The following is a 17,521-nucleotide window of genomic DNA, read 5'->3' as shown; positions in this document are numbered from 1 at the left end:
CAAGTCAGCTGGAGTGGACATGTAATCTGGAACGACGCTACGCTAGCATTGAGCTGTTGCTTTTTCGTGATTCCAGTTTTTGTCCTAAAGGCTAGTCGCAGCCATTTACATTTCAAATAGCATAATAGACGAACTGAGCTCAGCGAAGAAACGATCTTTCGGGTTTCAACTAATGTGAACTCGCTGCCTCTTCGGGTGGCATCAGTTCTGTTGTGTTTCAGGCGAGCTAGCATGGCTTCAGCTAATGAGTTAGCCAAACAAAGTTGCGAGTGAATCTTGAGTTGCCAAACGTCGCTATTTATAGGCCGGACAAACAACATCGGTCTATGGGAAATAAATTCCGATTCAGTCAATAGTTTACATAGCGAGGTGTTCCAGGCCTACAACATCAATGCGGGCTAACACTATGTTATTTTGATGCTAACATTTGCCTTCCGTTTTCAATAACGTGGCATTCTTGGGCTGGTTTCAAATCTTAACATTTGATCAGGTCCATTTTCTAAATGTTTTTGTTTCTTCCTAGAATGGAACATGAAGATCGGGCCATGAAGAATCCAGTGATAACCTAGAAAAACTGCATCTGTGTACATTTCAGCCATTACAGAGGTGATGTGGTTTTCATTTCTCCGCTGGTGTTGCATGATTCACATTTATTTAACGCTTCTTGCTCGTGGTGAAGTGTTCTGTGCTTTTCACTGCGAGCAGATGTCTGTATTCTTAACTTTAGGTCTGTTTGTCTGGTATGTCACCGTTACCGGTACATTCATGCTTCAAGAAACAAAATATCCTTTTGTAGTCACGTTTTAGCTTGTTGTTAGTCCGCACCGCACGTAGTCTGTTTCTTTTAAATCTCAAACAAAATCTTTGGGAAAGGAAAGGGCAAAGGTGAGAGTATATACTCCCAGTCAAATGTTAGAGCACGCCTTCTCATTTAAAGGTATTCTTTATTTTCATACCTACTTTAATTGTAGATTCTCACTGAAGTCATCAAAACTATTTTGCAATTGGACAAACTTCCAAATAACTCACAACATATTTTACATTTTAGATTTTGAATAATACTCTTGGCATTCTCTCGATGAACTTTGTGAGGTAATCAATCACCTGAAAGCGGTTCCCAGAGGTGTTGATCACTCCGTGGCCCATTTTGGCTTCACTCTGATGTCCATCTCATCCCAAACCATCTCGGTTGGGTTTAGGCCAGATGACCAGGTCATCACGCAGCACTCCATCACTCTCCTCCTTGGTCAAATAGCCCTTACACAGCCTGGAGGTGTGTTTAGGGATCATTGTCCTATTGAACAATAAACGACTGTCTATCTGAACGCAAACAGGATGGGATGGCGTGTCTGTGCAGGATGCTGCGGTTGCGATGCTGGTTCAGTGTGCCTTCGATTCATTCACACCTCCTCCTCCACACTTCACGTGGACAGCATCCGCTCACCGTTTTCTGTGTCGCACACCAAAGATCTCAAAGTTGGACTCATCAGACCAAAGCACAGATTTCCGTTGGTCTGAGCCAGTTCCATCACAGCACTTGCTGCTTTTTAGACTGCACTTTGGGATGCATTAAAAGTTTTTGCATTTTTCCCAGAGTGACTCACCTTTAGTTTTTAATGTAATGATGGAGTGCGGTATATATTGTCTTGTTAGTTGCCATAAAGACATTTCTTTTTTGTAGATAGATTGATAAGAGGAAGGACAGTGTTTTTTTTAAAGGGCTTTGATATGAACTTCCCGCATGTGAGGGAGATTGAAAGAAATGTGCTGACGCAGCGAAAGAGGATGTCTAAGGTGAGGAGGGAATGGAAAACATCTGTAAATGTTCTCAGCCACAGCAAGTGTTTCTTTGTGTTGGCTTTGGCACGCTGCTGTTTTAACGTTGGTCCTGCTTAAGGGAAATGACATTTACATGTTTCCGATGTGAACAATGGCTGACTAAGACAACGTGCGTTTGGTCACAGATTGCTGCAATCTCCATTATCACATAATTCCTGGCAAGTCCTGTCCTCTGGAAATGACTAAACATTTGTGAGCGACTAGGCGGCGCTGTCAAGTAGCTACCAAATCATGTCACTGATCAGGAACGGAAACGGTTTCCTTCATTCATTTCTTTGCATAGAAGCAGTCTGGAGAGCAGGATATCAAATTGATTCTTGCTGGCGGCACTGGTGTAGACAAAACATCCCTCTCCATTGCCCAACCAGCTTGCATCTCGACGCCGATGTGAATTTTCATCTATCTCTGATGTTGACTCAGTGTTAGTAGTCCCTATTACACGGTAGTAACAATTGTAATAGCCCTACGGGGTGGTTTTAATATGTGGGTCGGGTTTCACAACTCTCATTCATGCTGAAACGTGTCTTATTGATGTAATTAGTGCTTTAAGGGTGAGAGCGAGTGGTACCCCCCCCCCCCCCTGCAGCCGGTGATGTCACGGGTTCCCACCCCTCCTCCCCCTGGGGAGATGTCCAGTGGCCCTGTGGCAGAAAGCTGGTGTTACACACAGGTATGGTTATAACTATCATCACGTCCTGTTTATGAATAATGGAATATGTTGCGCTTCATGACTCTTAGCTGGTTCCACATCCTGTCAAGTCTCAAAGTCAAAATGTGGACTGAATTGGTATTGATCTTTTTATTTATATATATATATATATATATATATATATATATATGAGCGTTGTCACACAAAGCCACAGCATTTCCTTTCTTTTCACTTTGTGTTTTAAATGTAATCGGAAACAAAAAGAGCCGTCGTGTGATGATGACACATGTTTCTTCTGATTCCAAGGTTAAAGTTGTGAAGTTTTCCTACATGTGGACCATTAACAACTTCAGTTTTTGCAGAGAAGAAATGGGAGAGGTGTTGAAAAGCTCAACATTCTCTTCTGGTCCAAACGACAAGATGAAATGGTTCGTACTCGAGTTGCGCCTCGGTGCATTTCATAAATGAGCAGCGTTTCTGTTCAAATCTGAACATCCTTTACTTTCTGAATGATTTTTGTCCTTCGGGATTCTGGAAAATCTCATTAGATGTGTCAGATTTTGTCACGCCATGCAAAATGTTATTGATTTGGACCTTTCCAGTGATAAACTAATAAATACACACCGTCCAATCAGAGGAGACTCATACCTGAAGGCTTCTCATATTTCTGTAGCCTGTCAAAACGAGTTCTGACTAAATCTTCTTTATCATGTTACTGATGTCCTGTGTTGTCTGTTCTCTTGTCAGGTGTCTGCGAGTCAATCCAAAGGGACTCGATGATGAAAGCAAGGATTATCTGTCATTGTATTTGCTCCTGGTTAGTTGTCCAAAAAGTGAAGTCAGAGCAAAGTTCAAGTTTTCTTTGTTGAACGCTAAAAGAGAGGAAACGAAAGCAATGGGTGAGGATGAGCATCGCCCCCGCCTGGACTGTACCACGGTTTTCCTTTCGGACCGCCGCTTTTAGAACATTGTTTTATTCTTGTTGCAGAAAGCCAAAGAGCATATAGATTTGTCCAAGGTAAAGACTGGGGCTTCAAAAAGTTTATAAGGAGAGATTTCCTCCTTGATGAAGCCAATGGACTCTTACCGGATGACAAACTCACCCTGTTCTGTGAGGTAATTATTCATTTCTTTTGCATCCTTCAAACACAGAAGTTCTGGTCTTTTGCTGTTTTATGAATTCTGCCGTTTTTTTTATCAAAACTGCACAACAGAGAACTACACCTTTTAACTCAGTACTGCTTGTAGTTGCTGTCCAAGGTGATATTTGTGGGATACCAAGATTCAAAGAACACCTTTTTGATGATTGAAAGGGATTCGTTTAATTGTTTTAGTTCACCTTGCAAAGAGAACATGCAGGATTACGTCTGTCCAAATGTGCAGACCATGTTTGATAGAGGGGGGTGGATTATCCACATTTCTAACTGCTGGACAGAATTAAAATTCACAGTTGCTTTCTCGAGGCGATGTTTCCCTCTCTAGGAAGACATATTGAAAGTGTTAATGTTCAGCTTCTCTGCTTTTCCATTGTTGTTCCTGGCAACGGTTGGATTCTTGTCGCAGCCGCTTTAAACTCGAGTGCCATTTAACTACAAGCATGCGGTTGACATTTGCTTCAAATGACATTAACGTCTAAGAAAGCGGAATGCTTTCCTCCATCTCAAATCGGGGGGGGGGGGGGGGGGGGAAAGTGTAATTCAATTAAATGTGTCAACAGGAATAAAAGTCTTCTGAAAGGTTCTTTCAAAGGGACAAGTCAAATGAGGTGTCAACGCATTTTGATGTGAAATCATCAGTTTGAATACTACAGACGCTGTTCCAGACAATGGGTTCAAACTGATTCAACAATTTACGGGTGGGGGGGGGGGGGGATTTGCATTGTGATAAAATGATTTTTGTCATCAATTAGATGCTTCAGCAGAGTTAATTAATTTCGCTTTCGTGTGATTTTTGCTTTTGCAAGCAAGATTCCTTCTTGTCGTAAATGTCCTCACTAAAAGGAGAACTTTATATTTTTATATTTTCTCCAAAGCAGTATAACACATTTTTTGTTGAATTATTACTTTCTTTTTTGGGATTATTAACCTCGATGAGTCCCAGCATGATGTTTTCTGTGTTATGTGCAGGTGAGCGTTGTCCAGGACTCCGTCAACATTTCCGGCCAGTCGAACATGAACATGCTGAAGGTACCTGAGTGTCAGCTTTCTGACGACCTGGGGAACCTGTGGGAGTGTTCTCGCTTCACCGACTGCAGCCTCTATGTCAGAGGGCAGGAGTTTAAAGCCCATAAATCCATCCTTGCAGGTAAGATTGTTCATGGCACCCAGAACTGGAGTAAAGAGCCGCCCGTTTTAATGGCTCTTTACGACTCTCTACCTCTCATGGAGCACCATAAACACCCCGAAACTCTCCCGAGGGGTCCTATTTCTGGTTAGATTTATAGTGGCTTAGTGTTGCTGTGGATGCTAATCCAGCCCACCGCCCCTGCTTGGCCCGTTTTGACCCTTAGAAATGGTGCCCTACCGGTCAGGGGGAAACGCTGACAACGTGGCAGCTGTTCAGACTGTAGAGATTTTAAAGCTGTCTTAGTTCAGTTCTGATGTTTCCTACCTTTTTATCTGCAAGAAAACCTTGTGTTGTCATTTTAAATAAAGATCATTCATTGCCACAAGCTTACACTTACATTTGTAAATGTTAAATGTATTTCTTCAACAGCGAGGTCACCGGTCTTTAACGCTATGTTTGAACATGAAATGGAGGAAAGTAAAAAGGTAAGAATAACGCATGCCATTCTATCTTTGATCATTTTGTTGTGCTGTACTTTTACATGTGCAGTAAAATGCCTGTACAGTTAAAAAAACGTTTCAAGCCCGACCTCCTGATCGCTGATGTGACGAGTTTTCTTTCAAAAGTCTTTCTTCAATAAGTTGTGCTGAAAGCTCGCCTTTTCTTCCAGAACCGCGTGGACATTAGTGACGTGGAGCCAGATGTCTTTAAGGAAATGATGGGCTTCATATATACAGGAAAGGCCCCAAACCTGGAGAAGATGGCAGACAATTTACTGGCAGCTGCAGACAAAGTACTTCCTTAAATATTAGAATCACTCATTTATCTTCTACCTCTTTTGCATGGCCTGCGGTTTTCCGTTTTTTTCTGTCAGGAGAAAGTGGGGGTGAACTCCAGCGAGGTGCTTCACCTTGAAATTATCTTTGTGATAACAGACTCATCACCAATGATGAACTCACTGGATCTTGTTAAGCACTGGGTGTCGCACTTGGAGTCACTTGGGTGACGATAGCATCTCAATATTTAATCTTCAGTCACCAGCCTCGATCGGAATTGCAAAAAAAAAAAAAAAATCCTATTGTCCTCATGCTGCAAAATACCATGCAGGATTTGTCCAGATTAGAAACAGCGTGAAGTCAGTGTTCCCTTTAAAAAAACGCTGTTTCATTCAGTAAAGTTCAGTTTTGGCACAAGCCCCCCTCGTCAATCATTTTGCTACCTACAGCTCACTTCACACTTTGCAACACCAGAGGACCCTCGTAGACCCATCCGTTTTCTATGAGCATAATTAAGATGCAATTTTGAGGTTTAAAACAAAGTCTTCGTCTTTTTTGGCAACAGTCTTCAGGCCGCTTTCTCACTGAAACGCAAATTCAGTGCAGCAGCTCTTCAGCAAACATCAGTGTGTGTTTGTGAAACCTTTTAATTGAGCATAAATCCAGGATATATCAGAGATGCAGTTACTCTTCTCGAAGCATGTCGGTAATTCAATGTCTGTTATGGTTTACAGTTATTAGTCTGACGGGATTAAATTCGCTACGCTACATCTCCATCAAAGGTCCTTGTTCAATCCGTATATTCGATTTTATTCCGTTTGTCCCTCTGCTGATGGGGACAAATCCTAAATTCAGCTTCATACGTGTAAAGCCATTTATACCGTTAATCCCACATTATCCATTGCTTGTGTGTAATGACTTTTCCAGCTGCCTGTTGTTTAGATATGTTTTGAGTGGGTTTTTCCCCTCCATTCCCTGTAAAGGCGCATTTATCAAATGTTATTAACTGATTCCATCTGCAGCTTTTTTTCCCCCTTTTTTTAATAAGTGCTTGAGACAAAACCTCGAATCATGGGAACCACAGTGAAATCCAGGGTGTAACCACTTGTTTTTTTTTGTTCTCCCACTCAACCCCCACCCCCACCCCCAGTATGCTCTTGAGCGTTTAAAGGTCATGTGTGAAGAGGCCTTGTGCAACAGCCTCTCGGTAGAGAATGTGGCTGACACCCTCATCCTAGCAGACTTGCACAGTGCCGAGCAGCTCAAAGCACAAGCCATAGATTTTATCAACAGGCAAGTATTGCAAAAAAAAAAAAAAAACCTCCGGTGATGAATTCCTGCTGCCATTTCTGTTTACCAGCCCTGGATGCTTACCTTTTTATCTCCTTGCCATAGGTGCAGTGTCCTGAGACAGCTGGGCTGTAAAGATGGAAAGAACTGGAATAGCAAGTATGTAATTAGCTGATATATGTGACACAAGATTAATAACGCACTCTTATCTCTTTCCTGGAACAGATGCATTAGAATTCATTGTTTCGGCCCAGGCAGACGGGGTACTATTTGCCTTTTCAGTTTGAAGCGCCATATCTTTGTGTCCGTGTTATTAATAGACTCATACCTGAGTAAACCCTGGAAGTGGAATGTGTGCAGCCTTAAAAGAAGGGACACATTTTTTTTCAGTTGATGTAGTGTGTTGTCGTGGTGGACCTTGAAATGCTAAACTTATTTCTACCTCTTGCATTCAACATTTGAAGAGTTTTAATCCTGCAGTCGTTTTCACCTCTGTTCAGAAGCATAAATGGCCCTTTTTAAACTTTACCATGCAACTCACAAATCAAGTTCCCCCATCTTAGCTCTGTCATTATGATCTCATTTACGTTTATTGATTTTTAATGTGCACATTCTATTGCCTGACTTCATTTTGCCTGTGCTTACAGCCACGCTACAGATATAATGGAGACTGCAGGCTGGAAGTCAATGATCCAATCCCATCCTCACTTGGTAGCCGAGGCCTTTCGCGCTTTGGCTTCAGCACAGTGCCCGCCCTTTGGTCTTCCCAGGAAGCGTCTAAAACAGTCCTGACTGCTTGACTGTGATCCAGGACTTTACTGGCGGTGTGAAGCATGGGTTTACAAAGGAAGGACTAGCAAGGGTACTACTCTTATTTCCACCAAAACTGAACACACTTGAAATAAAGAAGAGTGGAGCTTTCGGGCCAGGCATGTGGGGAGGCTGGCAGGTGGATGGTTGACATCAGCGGATTGGGGGGGGGAAAGAATTGGTAAAATTGATGTTGCTTGCTTGCTTTGCTGGACCCAACTGAATTTCGTTCAGCCTGGGCAGTAAGTGGAGCTCTGTGCTACCCCCCCCCCCCCCTCTAATTTTGAAAATGGCCTTAACATATCTGCCATTGCTCTGGAGCTGCTCCAGAGTACTTTGTCTATTTTACTCTGTGCCTGCCTTGTCACAAAGACTGGGCCTCCTCCAGGTTGCACTAGTTCCCATGTATAGTCATTTTGATATGGAGTTCTATAGGAACGTAACAAAGGCTTAACGAAGTGGGAAATATTATATATTTGTAATGTTTAGCCCGTTTTGTGACTAGACATTAAAAAGCATGAACACTTTCAGTGCAAGGTCGGTTCTTTACACTGTTTAAAAGATGTGTATGCCCCATATTGATGGCACCATTTCTATGTAAATGACAGTTGAACATCTTCAGAAGACCCAGTGTATAAGAAAGTGTATTGCATATTTGTGAGCAAACATGTAATCTGCCATTATGAAGACCCGGTGTCAATCCGTATAATGCATACAAGACGAAAAGTGTCTATACTTTGGCCCTAATATATTAAACCATTGGACTTATATGGAAGTATTTACTCAATCTCCCATGTTTTGTTTTTTATTTTTTAAATGACATATTCCAGATCATATGTCTGTGAACCGTTAGAAAGAAAATTATGAGAATTTCTGTCCTTAGTATTGCCAGCTTACAAATATATATTTGCAATATATTGTGGTCGACTAAAAGTGGAGAGACTAATGCATGGTCATGTTGGTGTCAAAGAAAGTGTCCAATTAGCAGTTTCATTTTTAATTTTTAATTTATTTTTCTGCAGTTATCTGACATTTGTGGAAAAATTAAATGAATTGAGAACGTGCAAAACAACAACAACAACCCTCTAACATGCTTGGATATTTGTAGGATGCTGAGCATCACTTCTACTGGCAATGTTATTTCTGTGTTTCACTGGGAGGGGGTGGGGGGGGGGGTCATCATGTTTATTCAGTCAGTCTCGTATGTAGTGTTGTGTGGCCGACACTTCAGAGGATTTTGTAAATTAAACGACAAATCATTTTACATGATAATACTCATCATTCAGTGTCATGTTTGAGCCTGATTTGTTGGAGGGAACAAAAAAAAAACATGAAGTTGTTGTCCGCGAGAATGCCTGCATTAACCCATTAAACCATTTCCCAGCAGTCAGAAGTGGCCCTTTTTCGGTTTCATAGTCAATGAGATTGTTATTTTTAACAGGAATAATTTATGATGTGTGCGCGCGCTGCTGTTTAAATGGTAATGCATGCGGACTTCGGGCTGGGGTGACTCCCCCCCCCTTCTATCTCACCAGTGATTTATTTGGTAGACGACATTAGGAAACAACACCAATGTATTAACCAAAAGCTAAGACTCTTTAGCATAGTAACATGTTTAACGCTGAGCATTTCACAGCACATCAAACACTTTCCTCGTGCTTTATGTGCGCCTGTTCGGCGATAGCCTTAATTAAAGGGAACACAAGGCCGGTCTGTCCTACTGGAGCACAGACGTCTTCATCAGCGGCTTGCTGATCCTCATCCACTCCTCTCACCACAGGGCCCGATGGTATCTCTGCTTTAGGACGCCTCCGCAACTTATTATCTTCCCTTTTCATTTTCCTTCACTAACCGCAATGCAATGAAGGAGCAGCTGAATGCAAAAGCATTGTCACGGTTGAAGATTTTCTTCTGTCTTTTTTGGATTGTAGAAAACGAACCTGCTAAAGACGCGGTGAGCGCAGGCCTGAGGCCAAAACGGCTTTGGCAAATGTTCATGCCTGTATTGTGATGTTAAAAAGTCAATTGCATGGGTCACAATGAGGCTGCAGTAGAGTGCTGCTAACGCTTACCACGAAGAAGAGACTTGATTCTGCTAATTATGGTGCTCAGTGCATTAAAGGAAATATGTCGCGATGAGCTCAAAGGCCATTTGTCCTCGTTCGCTGAGCATGTCAAAGGAGCTTTTGCAGATAAAATTGATACTTATTCAAAATTCAAATATTATGGTTGTGTTGCACTCTGGGGTGAATTGCTGCAACTTTGCCTTTTCAAGTTTCTCAAACAAGCCAAATCTGACTTTTGCCTCTGATGGTGAAGAAAATGTTGCCATGAAATCAAGGTCACTTCCTGTGTTATTGGGTAGAACGCACTGAAAATCAGGTTAGGAGGTTAGTTTGATACAAAAAATATTTTGCTGTTTGGCTGTATAGTAATTGGCTAAGAAAATCTGTGTGATCTCATTGGATTAAATGGGTTTGCTGAGCATTTGGATGCGTGCAGTGTGGCTTGATCCTTATAGAAGATGCCTCGCCCTGATCAGATAAGAGTAATGGAAGCGGATGAAAAGACCCCTGTCACTGATGGCCACAGCAAAATGGATGTGCTCTAAGGTGTACCTCTGGTATCATCCACGCCTGTGGACACAGATTTATTGCCCATTAAAAAGCGACACTGAAATGTACCTCCTTAAATGGTGTGTTTATCCTGCTGAGGAATAAAATGCAACAATTTTGAGCGTCAACACACCGGCGGTGGGTCAGTTTGACAGTATGCTGCGAGCCAAGTTCAAGTCAGGTTTAATGCCATAAAAACCTCAGCTTGATCTTTACAGTTTCATTTAAACAAAACGAACTCCAGGCGAAATGCAATATTCCAAAAACATTGTTTACGAACACTATACACACAGGTAGTGTCCTTGTTTCATTTTTCACAGAGGAAACTGTTCAAACAGGATTAAGCAAGCAGGAAATGAATGCCATCTACAATGATTACAAAAAAGAAAATGGAAATGAAAGCAACTCATAATTATGAGGAATAAATATATATGATACTGCTTAACACCAAAAATAAGGAACAGCATACTTCTTGTTATAATTCTTTGGGAAATGAATGAGAATAAACGGAAGTTGTTTACTTTCAGGGTAAACACATTTAGATCCAGTTACATGTTAATACACAGCATTGCACAAAAGGTGTGGAACTAAAATATCAACACTCGGATTTAGGCATTTTCTAAACATTACACATCTTATGTGCTTAATGTGACAGGATAATTTACAGTTGATAGAGAAAGACGAGATACAGCAGATCAGGTAGTCTTCCGAAAAGCCACGTGATAAATCAGTGGCGCACCCCTCAGCCTAAAATCCTCCGTATACGGATGCATCAACACGATTGATGACATTTAATCTGCTGACGGTTTTCAACGGAAGCTTTTCAAACCATGTTAGTGATCGCTAAGTCGAAGCACATTACACCATTTACAAGAAGACTGGATGTTATCCACTTTTAACACAAAAGTCAGTCAAATTAAGCCTGCTGTACAAGTGGGAAATGTCTGACATTTTCAAATGTAGTCACACTTCTCATTAAAATCCCAGATGGATTTTAGTTATTTTTTTCTTCATTTTATTTATTTATTTGTTTTGGCTTTCGGTTTCTCCACTCCTGGTCTCAAATAAATTAAATTTCCCTGGCTAATTAAAGCCTATTAAAGACAGGTAATGTCAGGGCTGGTGGCAGCACCATGACAAAGTGCTGATAATTGTCTGCCAGACTCACTAAATCCACCTGTCCTGCAATTATCTCACCCGCCACACACACACACACCTTTCCTAACACATTAATTCACTGCAGAGCCCGTTCTGCAGGCTGATGCCACAAAATGCATCCTGCAAAAACAGATGTTGTATTTCAGACTGGTTTAGCATACACATGCCTTATGATGAGGGCAGCAGAAATCCAGCATTATTTAAGGATCGCACGTGGCAGCAGCCAGGTTATATATATGGATGGGTACTTACACGTGCAAAGATTTATGGTTATGCTCTCGACTTGCCTTCAGATGTGCCGGATCAATTTATTTGGTCATGGGCACAGAAATCACTCAATTCATTTTATGCCACTTGCTCCAAGAGATAAAAACATAGACTGTAAGGCCGTAGTCATTATTCAGAGCTACTTGAAAGAATGTTCATCGAGAAAACGAATCTAAGACAATGCGCCGCTCTGCTTTGTGTTCTATTGACAAGTATAAATGGATGGGAGCACTATCTCAAAGACCGTGAACTGATTGTTTCAACTGAACCTACAGTGATGAGAATTACAGAGTTTTATGTCCTATTGAAAGCAACACAAATGCCTTGTTTGTTAGTAATTTACATGATTTAAAGGTTTTCATCTCGTTGAGGTGAAGAAATTGTTTAGCGGTTTTAGCATCAATGCGGCGGCGCTGGTGCGGAAGTCAATATGCATCTCAAACTGGGAGGCTGCTTGGCCTATGGTCCAGCCTTGAAGAAAACATCTGGATCACATGCTAATTATACCAGCGGATTACAGGAGACATGTGCTGTTGTTATGGAGGGTTGGCAGCTATCTTGGAATCCCAAAGCAACCCCTAAAACCGAGTCCCTTGACACCTAACTCCAAGTGTAAAACCTGCATACGTGTCTGGAATACTTGCTGGGGGTTTGGTAACAATGCATCAAATCCTTCCTGTTGTGAACTGGACTTCCTCTGACACGTCTAGGTTTTAAGTATTTCGGAAAAAGGAGATTAGAGGTTGACCTTTGAAAAAAAAAAAACGATTGATGCATACCAACAGCTAGATCATCCTGTGGAGGAGTAGGGCGTGTCGCTATGGTAGTTGTAGTCAGGACATACCTTCTGCACCAGTTTATAGTCTACACTGTAAAAGGCTATATAGATGCATATGACTTTGAAGGGTTTCGAGCACAGCCAGGACACGTGACTTTGCGTCTGCTCCTGATAGCACACCTTAGAGGGGTCGAAGCTGCACAGGGCAGTTTTCTTGTTTCGGTCTGTCTTCTCATACTCAATGCGACAGTTGAACGATTTGGTGTCTTTGGTCTCCAGCGTGGACTGCTGGGCGATTTCAAACTCCACCACCTTGGAGGGTGGGACCAGGCTGACAGAAACATTCCCCAGGCCCGTGGAGTTGTGGCGGAAGTAGACGCTAAAGGTGCCATTCCCGTGGTCCACGATCTTCCCCGTGATCAGCAGGTTGAGTTTGACGGTCTTGATGTTGGAATGGAAGTCTCCCCATCCAAACATCTTTTTGAACTTGCCAGTCTTTACGATGGGCCTGCGTTTAGTTCTGGCCTGTGCACCCTGAACATCTGTCTGGTTAGATAACCAGTCCCAGAAGTCCTCCATGTTCTGTAAATATGTAATTTCCCTCATGTTGCTCTTGAACCCGGGGGAACCCTTGGCAAACAGACGCAGGGGGTTGATGATCCGTGGACTTGCCCCTGTGGGAGAAATCCTCTGTTCATCATCACTGTCGCCCCACTGGATGAGCTCCGTGGCTCCGCCGTGCGCTTTCCTGCATGTGACCTTAGGAAAAATAGGAAAGCAAAAAAACATTACACGGATTAAACATTATGGAAATATAATGTTTTAATGCTTGGGTGCAGATTAATATGACACAGAAGTTACGCAAACTATACCCAAAGTTGTTATTCAGACATTTTAGACTTTCTAGTTGGTCTTAACAAGCAAAATAAGTAATATAATAAATATAAAATATAGAAATATTCTGCTCTAAAAATGAAACCTTCCAAAAAACAATACAGCCTACAGAAGACAGTAATTACTTGCTTGAACTTGAAAAGCATTTAACTGCTTATTAATTAAATACTTATTTTAAAACATAGATCTCGCAACATTAAAAAACACAATTAAAAGGGACTAAAAAGAAGAGAATCAATAGTGTTATATTTATCTAAATGTACGTCATTACGATGACACATTGATATATTTGAGCGACATTCACGTCGCAAGTCACAGAACTCGAACCCGATCTGTAGCAAATATAATTTCCTTCACTTCGCATGCACCTTGCTCTAACGTGAACACATCTGTCCTCTGACACAGCAGGCATGGACACATTGATGCGTCTTCACACGAGCCATCCGCTTCATCAGCTACAGCCAAACACACGATTGAGACAACTGCTAATATTTAAAGACAATTTGTCAAATGACATGACAACAGAAATCCTTGGGAGCTGCTTTCCGATCACTAATGCTCTTTTTCGACACCCCGTGCGTGTGAGCTTCAGCCCGAAAAGGCTTCTCAACAATAAAACAGACTCCGTGAAGTATGGGCTGTGTGCTAATCCGGACTCAGCAATGAACTGTGATCCCTCCTTCGTACCTCAAAGCCTTTTAGCTTCGGGAGCGACTCCTGGTCCACTTCAGATAACGCTTTAATAATTCACAGCAATAAGCTTATAGTTTTATTAGTAATTAGTAGTGCAGAGTCTCTCCAGGCCTGGTTATAGGGATCACTGAGAGAAGCAGATGTTGAAAGCACCAAACAGCGGCTGTTAGGATTCTCACTGAGTTGCCGCACACTACCTTCAGACTAATTATAATTTTTGCTGTAAGCCTAACTGAGGCACATGTGTGTACAAAACTAAAAAACTAGGTCTGTCTGCTCAACCTCACATGACATTCCTATAAACCTAGCTCCTGTTAAAGTGCTGCAAATGTCTTAAATCCTTTCTTTACTCTCCCGCTTAATGCCACAGACTCCAGTAGCACCTTAAAGTGGCGGGCCGGATGCGATGGCTATCTGGATATATATAGCGTGAGATCAATGCATGTCATAAGGACCGAAGCCTTGGCCTATTTAGTCCTCGCAATACATAATTAAGTCTGTTGCTCCCTGTATACGTAATGCCCCTTTACGCCGCTCATCCATTGTGTTTTAATCAACCAATTCCAGCGCCGGTGCTGCCATGGCCGTGCCACGCAGTCATGTCTCTTGTGAGTCCAGCTGTTAATTTGATTTGACTCTTGCAACATCACAATAACAGGCCGGGCTGCTCGTAAAATCTTCGGGACTCCCAACAGGAACATTTCTCCACTGCTGTGAACAAAGACGGCGTGACGACACAAGCCCGGCCTGTGATATCCGTGACACACTGGGAGCCGTGCTTTGCACGCCTGCAGAGGTGAAACAACATTTTTGTCTTTCAGTGAAACTCTCAGGTGAGCTTTGTACAGGATGATTATAATGCAAATGAGAGAGGAGTTTAAGTATGACGAGCAACTGGAGAAATTGCTGTGACAACAAGGGGATCAGCAGAGGAATATCTAAGGCTTAAATGCCCCGAGAGAGATGAAGTGCTGGGAGCTTGAAAGCTTGCACTGACACATAGGCTCTGGTTCCTTTCTCTCTTCTTCTCTCACTGTCTGTCTCCCTGTGCACATGGAGCGCCAGCAAACACACAAGTAGCACGCCTCATTGGTTTAGGTGGGCTGCGTGCCGTCTATTAAAAACAGAGCAAGTTTTTGTACAAGATGCTGCAGCAGTGCAGACCAAAAAAAAAAAGTCAAGGTCTGATGAAGGGGAATCTACAAAAGCTTAATTAAGATTTCTTAATCGCCGCTGCCGTGCTAGAGGCAGTTTGGGGAGACTTGAAACAAGGCATTATTATGATAATAACTGCAGACTTATGGAGCAGAAAACACGAGACCTCATTTTAACGGCACAAGAAAAACCGACGAGTGGCAAAGGCTGCAAATATCTGCCTGTGTGATTTCACTTCTTTTTCTAAACACAAACACAGAGGTCAGGAAATTATATATATATATAAATGCATATGAGTAGTGATGAATCAAAACTACATTTAGATATGTTTTGCTCTTTGCAGTAACAGTGATCGGCATACTAAATGTATTAATTGTTATAATTCTTTTTTGCATCACTACCTGCAAGTGTCTAATAAATGCAGTTTACAGTTCACTTGTTATCTCACCGGGAACTGGGAGTATTGAGAGATTTATTATTTATTATTATAAATTATATGACATTAAATTAATTCAATCTCAAACTATTTATATTAATGTGAATAAAAGTAACATTTCTAAGATGTTCAGAATATGGAAAAGTACACACTTCCTGTCGGGGCAGTATGTGTGTAAGGTTTCAAGAAGAAATACGAGGCATGGGACATACCACTAATTTCATACTACTATTTTTTCAATAGAATTTTTCAAATTTCCAAAAATATCAAAGCATTCCAAAACCAATTACTGTAGCCATGAACAGAGAGATTAACATTCGTTTACACACAATATTTTTAGATAATATGAGTCAACAGGAAATACATTACTTCATACAGTAATGTATTTCCCATTGAATGACATGGCCTGCATGTCTCTCTCCTTTCAAAACGATTGTTTTACTGGTTTCCATGTACTTCTATACGTATAATGGTGTTCTAGTCCAGCGATCCAAAGGCTCCATTTGTGAATCAAATATTATGCATATTTCATTTAATGTCTCGTCTATGCTACTATCATGAATGATGGTGGAACGTTAATACGGACAATGTGCAGCAGGGAACGCCGCGTGTTCAGGATGAATCAGCCTTGCTGTTCCTCTGTAATGAGCGTTACGGCGTTGGCTGTCTGCTTGTCCCGTGGGTAGACATATCTTTTCGAGGCCTGACATAAAGGTAATTGCCACAGTGACTAGAACTAGCCTCTAGAAAGTTATAAAGAAGCCAGTGACATCTGGCTTCTGGCTCATCTGAAGAGGTGCTGCTAAAATACATTTGCAGCGGGCAGCCTGCAACATTGTGCCGGACCGTGATGGGTTCCGGGCCGCGGGCGAGGTTTACGGTGCTGTTTGGATGGCAACGATGGGATGGCTCTCAGTCTGCCCGAGCTGACAACGTGCCCCCCCCCCCCCCCCTCATTTCTCTGTGATAGCCTCTACTGCATCTTCATTACACATTACTGTTTTTCTACCATTGAGTTAAAATAATGTGTTTTTGAGTTCCCCATTTGTTTATTTCCAGTACATAAGGCTTGGATATGCGTCTGGAGGAAAATGGTTTCAGGCATTTTTCTCACAATAAACAAAATGGGCAATTAACCTGCTCATCAGTGCAAACAGAGCTGTTCCAGTGATGCACTCCACCGTTCTTCATGGATTTATCCGTGCAAATTGACCTCGCTTTGGTGGCGCAATTCATTTCTCTGCTAATTTTCCGTGTCTGAGGCTTCATTAATTTGATGCACTTCTGCGTAGTAAAAATCTGGACATTCCATGCAAATTACATCTGCTTCACCACAGCATACCATAATACTCTCCCGGCATTATTGCAACACCTGCTATATTAGAGCTGCTCAAATAGTTAGTCTGCCGACTATTGCAGAGCTGGATTGACTGCAGCCTCTTGCAGTCAAGCATCCAACATGATGAGCGGCTCCACTCACATTAAAACCGAAATCCCCAGCCGCACCTCCTTCCCCAGCCATCTTCCTCCCGATGCTGCAGGCCGCATCATTTGTAATGATCCACACCCAGAACCGGTTCCAGGGGAGAAGACCCCGGAGGCGCTTAGGCAGAGCGAGAGCGAGAGTCTACACGCTCCCGAAGAATAGATTGGGAGTCTGATCGCTAGAACAGCCTCACGCTCCAGAGCCATCACTTTCAATCAGAGCCCATCCACGAAGACACATGGCAGGTGCTTCGGCGCTGTGGTGGATCGCAACAGCAAATCCACACCAGGGGCACCTTACCAATCATAGAAGCTAGTTAGTGTGTGTGTGTGTGTGTGAGAGAGTGCATGTGACCAATCTGCTCCCCTCAAGGATGGCTCTTTAGGCCA

At 42.2% G+C, this 17,521-nt stretch overlaps 2 protein-coding genes across 2 annotated transcripts; one reads left to right on the top strand and one right to left on the bottom strand.

The window, feature by feature from the left end:
• The first annotated feature begins 2,431 nt into the window (after window positions 1-2,431).
• Window positions 2,432-8,805, top strand: LOC137914820 (speckle-type POZ protein-like A). The gene is made up of 9 exons (XM_068758314.1): window positions 2,432-2,509; window positions 2,795-2,916; window positions 3,236-3,387; window positions 3,477-3,604; window positions 4,615-4,792; window positions 5,204-5,259; window positions 5,445-5,567; window positions 6,701-6,843; window positions 7,488-8,805. Exons 1-9 carry the CDS (start codon window positions 2,432-2,434, stop codon window positions 7,630-7,632), a joined length of 1,125 nt encoding a protein of 374 aa, XP_068614415.1. The 3' UTR covers window positions 7,633-8,805.
• A 3,675-nt stretch (window positions 8,806-12,480) lies between these two features.
• Window positions 12,481-13,782, bottom strand: LOC137914821 (neurexophilin-2-like). The gene is made up of 2 exons (XM_068758316.1): window positions 13,690-13,782; window positions 12,481-13,227 (listed from the first exon to the last, which is right to left on the bottom strand). Exons 1-2 carry the CDS (start codon window positions 13,780-13,782, stop codon window positions 12,481-12,483), a joined length of 840 nt encoding a protein of 279 aa, XP_068614417.1.
• Between the last annotated feature and the right edge of the window lie 3,739 nt (window positions 13,783-17,521).

This window comes from Brachionichthys hirsutus, unplaced genomic scaffold (assembly GCF_040956055.1).
Source record: "Brachionichthys hirsutus isolate HB-005 unplaced genomic scaffold, CSIRO-AGI_Bhir_v1 contig_748, whole genome shotgun sequence".
In the NCBI taxonomy this organism is placed as follows: Eukaryota; Metazoa; Chordata; class Actinopteri; order Lophiiformes; family Brachionichthyidae; genus Brachionichthys; species Brachionichthys hirsutus.
Note: the sequence above shows the minus strand (reverse complement) of the source record. Positions and strands in the feature narration are given on the sequence as shown.

Coding starts and splice junctions, on each gene's coding strand:
- LOC137914820 (XM_068758314.1), top strand. CDS start 2,432: ATGTCACGGGTTCCCACCCCTCCTCCCCCTGGGGAGATGTCCAGTGGC. Junction 3,605..4,614: donor AACTCACCCTGTTCTGTGAG/GTAATTATTCAT, acceptor TGTTATGTGCAG/GTGAGCGTTGTCCAGGACTC. Junction 6,844..7,487: donor GCCATAGATTTTATCAACAG/GCAAGTATTGCA, acceptor CTGTGCTTACAG/CCACGCTACAGATATAATGG.
- LOC137914821 (XM_068758316.1), bottom strand. CDS start 13,782: ATGTGTCCATGCCTGCTGTGTCAGAGGACAGATGTGTTCACGTTAGAG. Junction 13,228..13,689: donor TTATATTTGCTACAGATCGG/GTTCGAGTTCTG, acceptor ATTTTTCCTAAG/GTCACATGCAGGAAAGCGCA.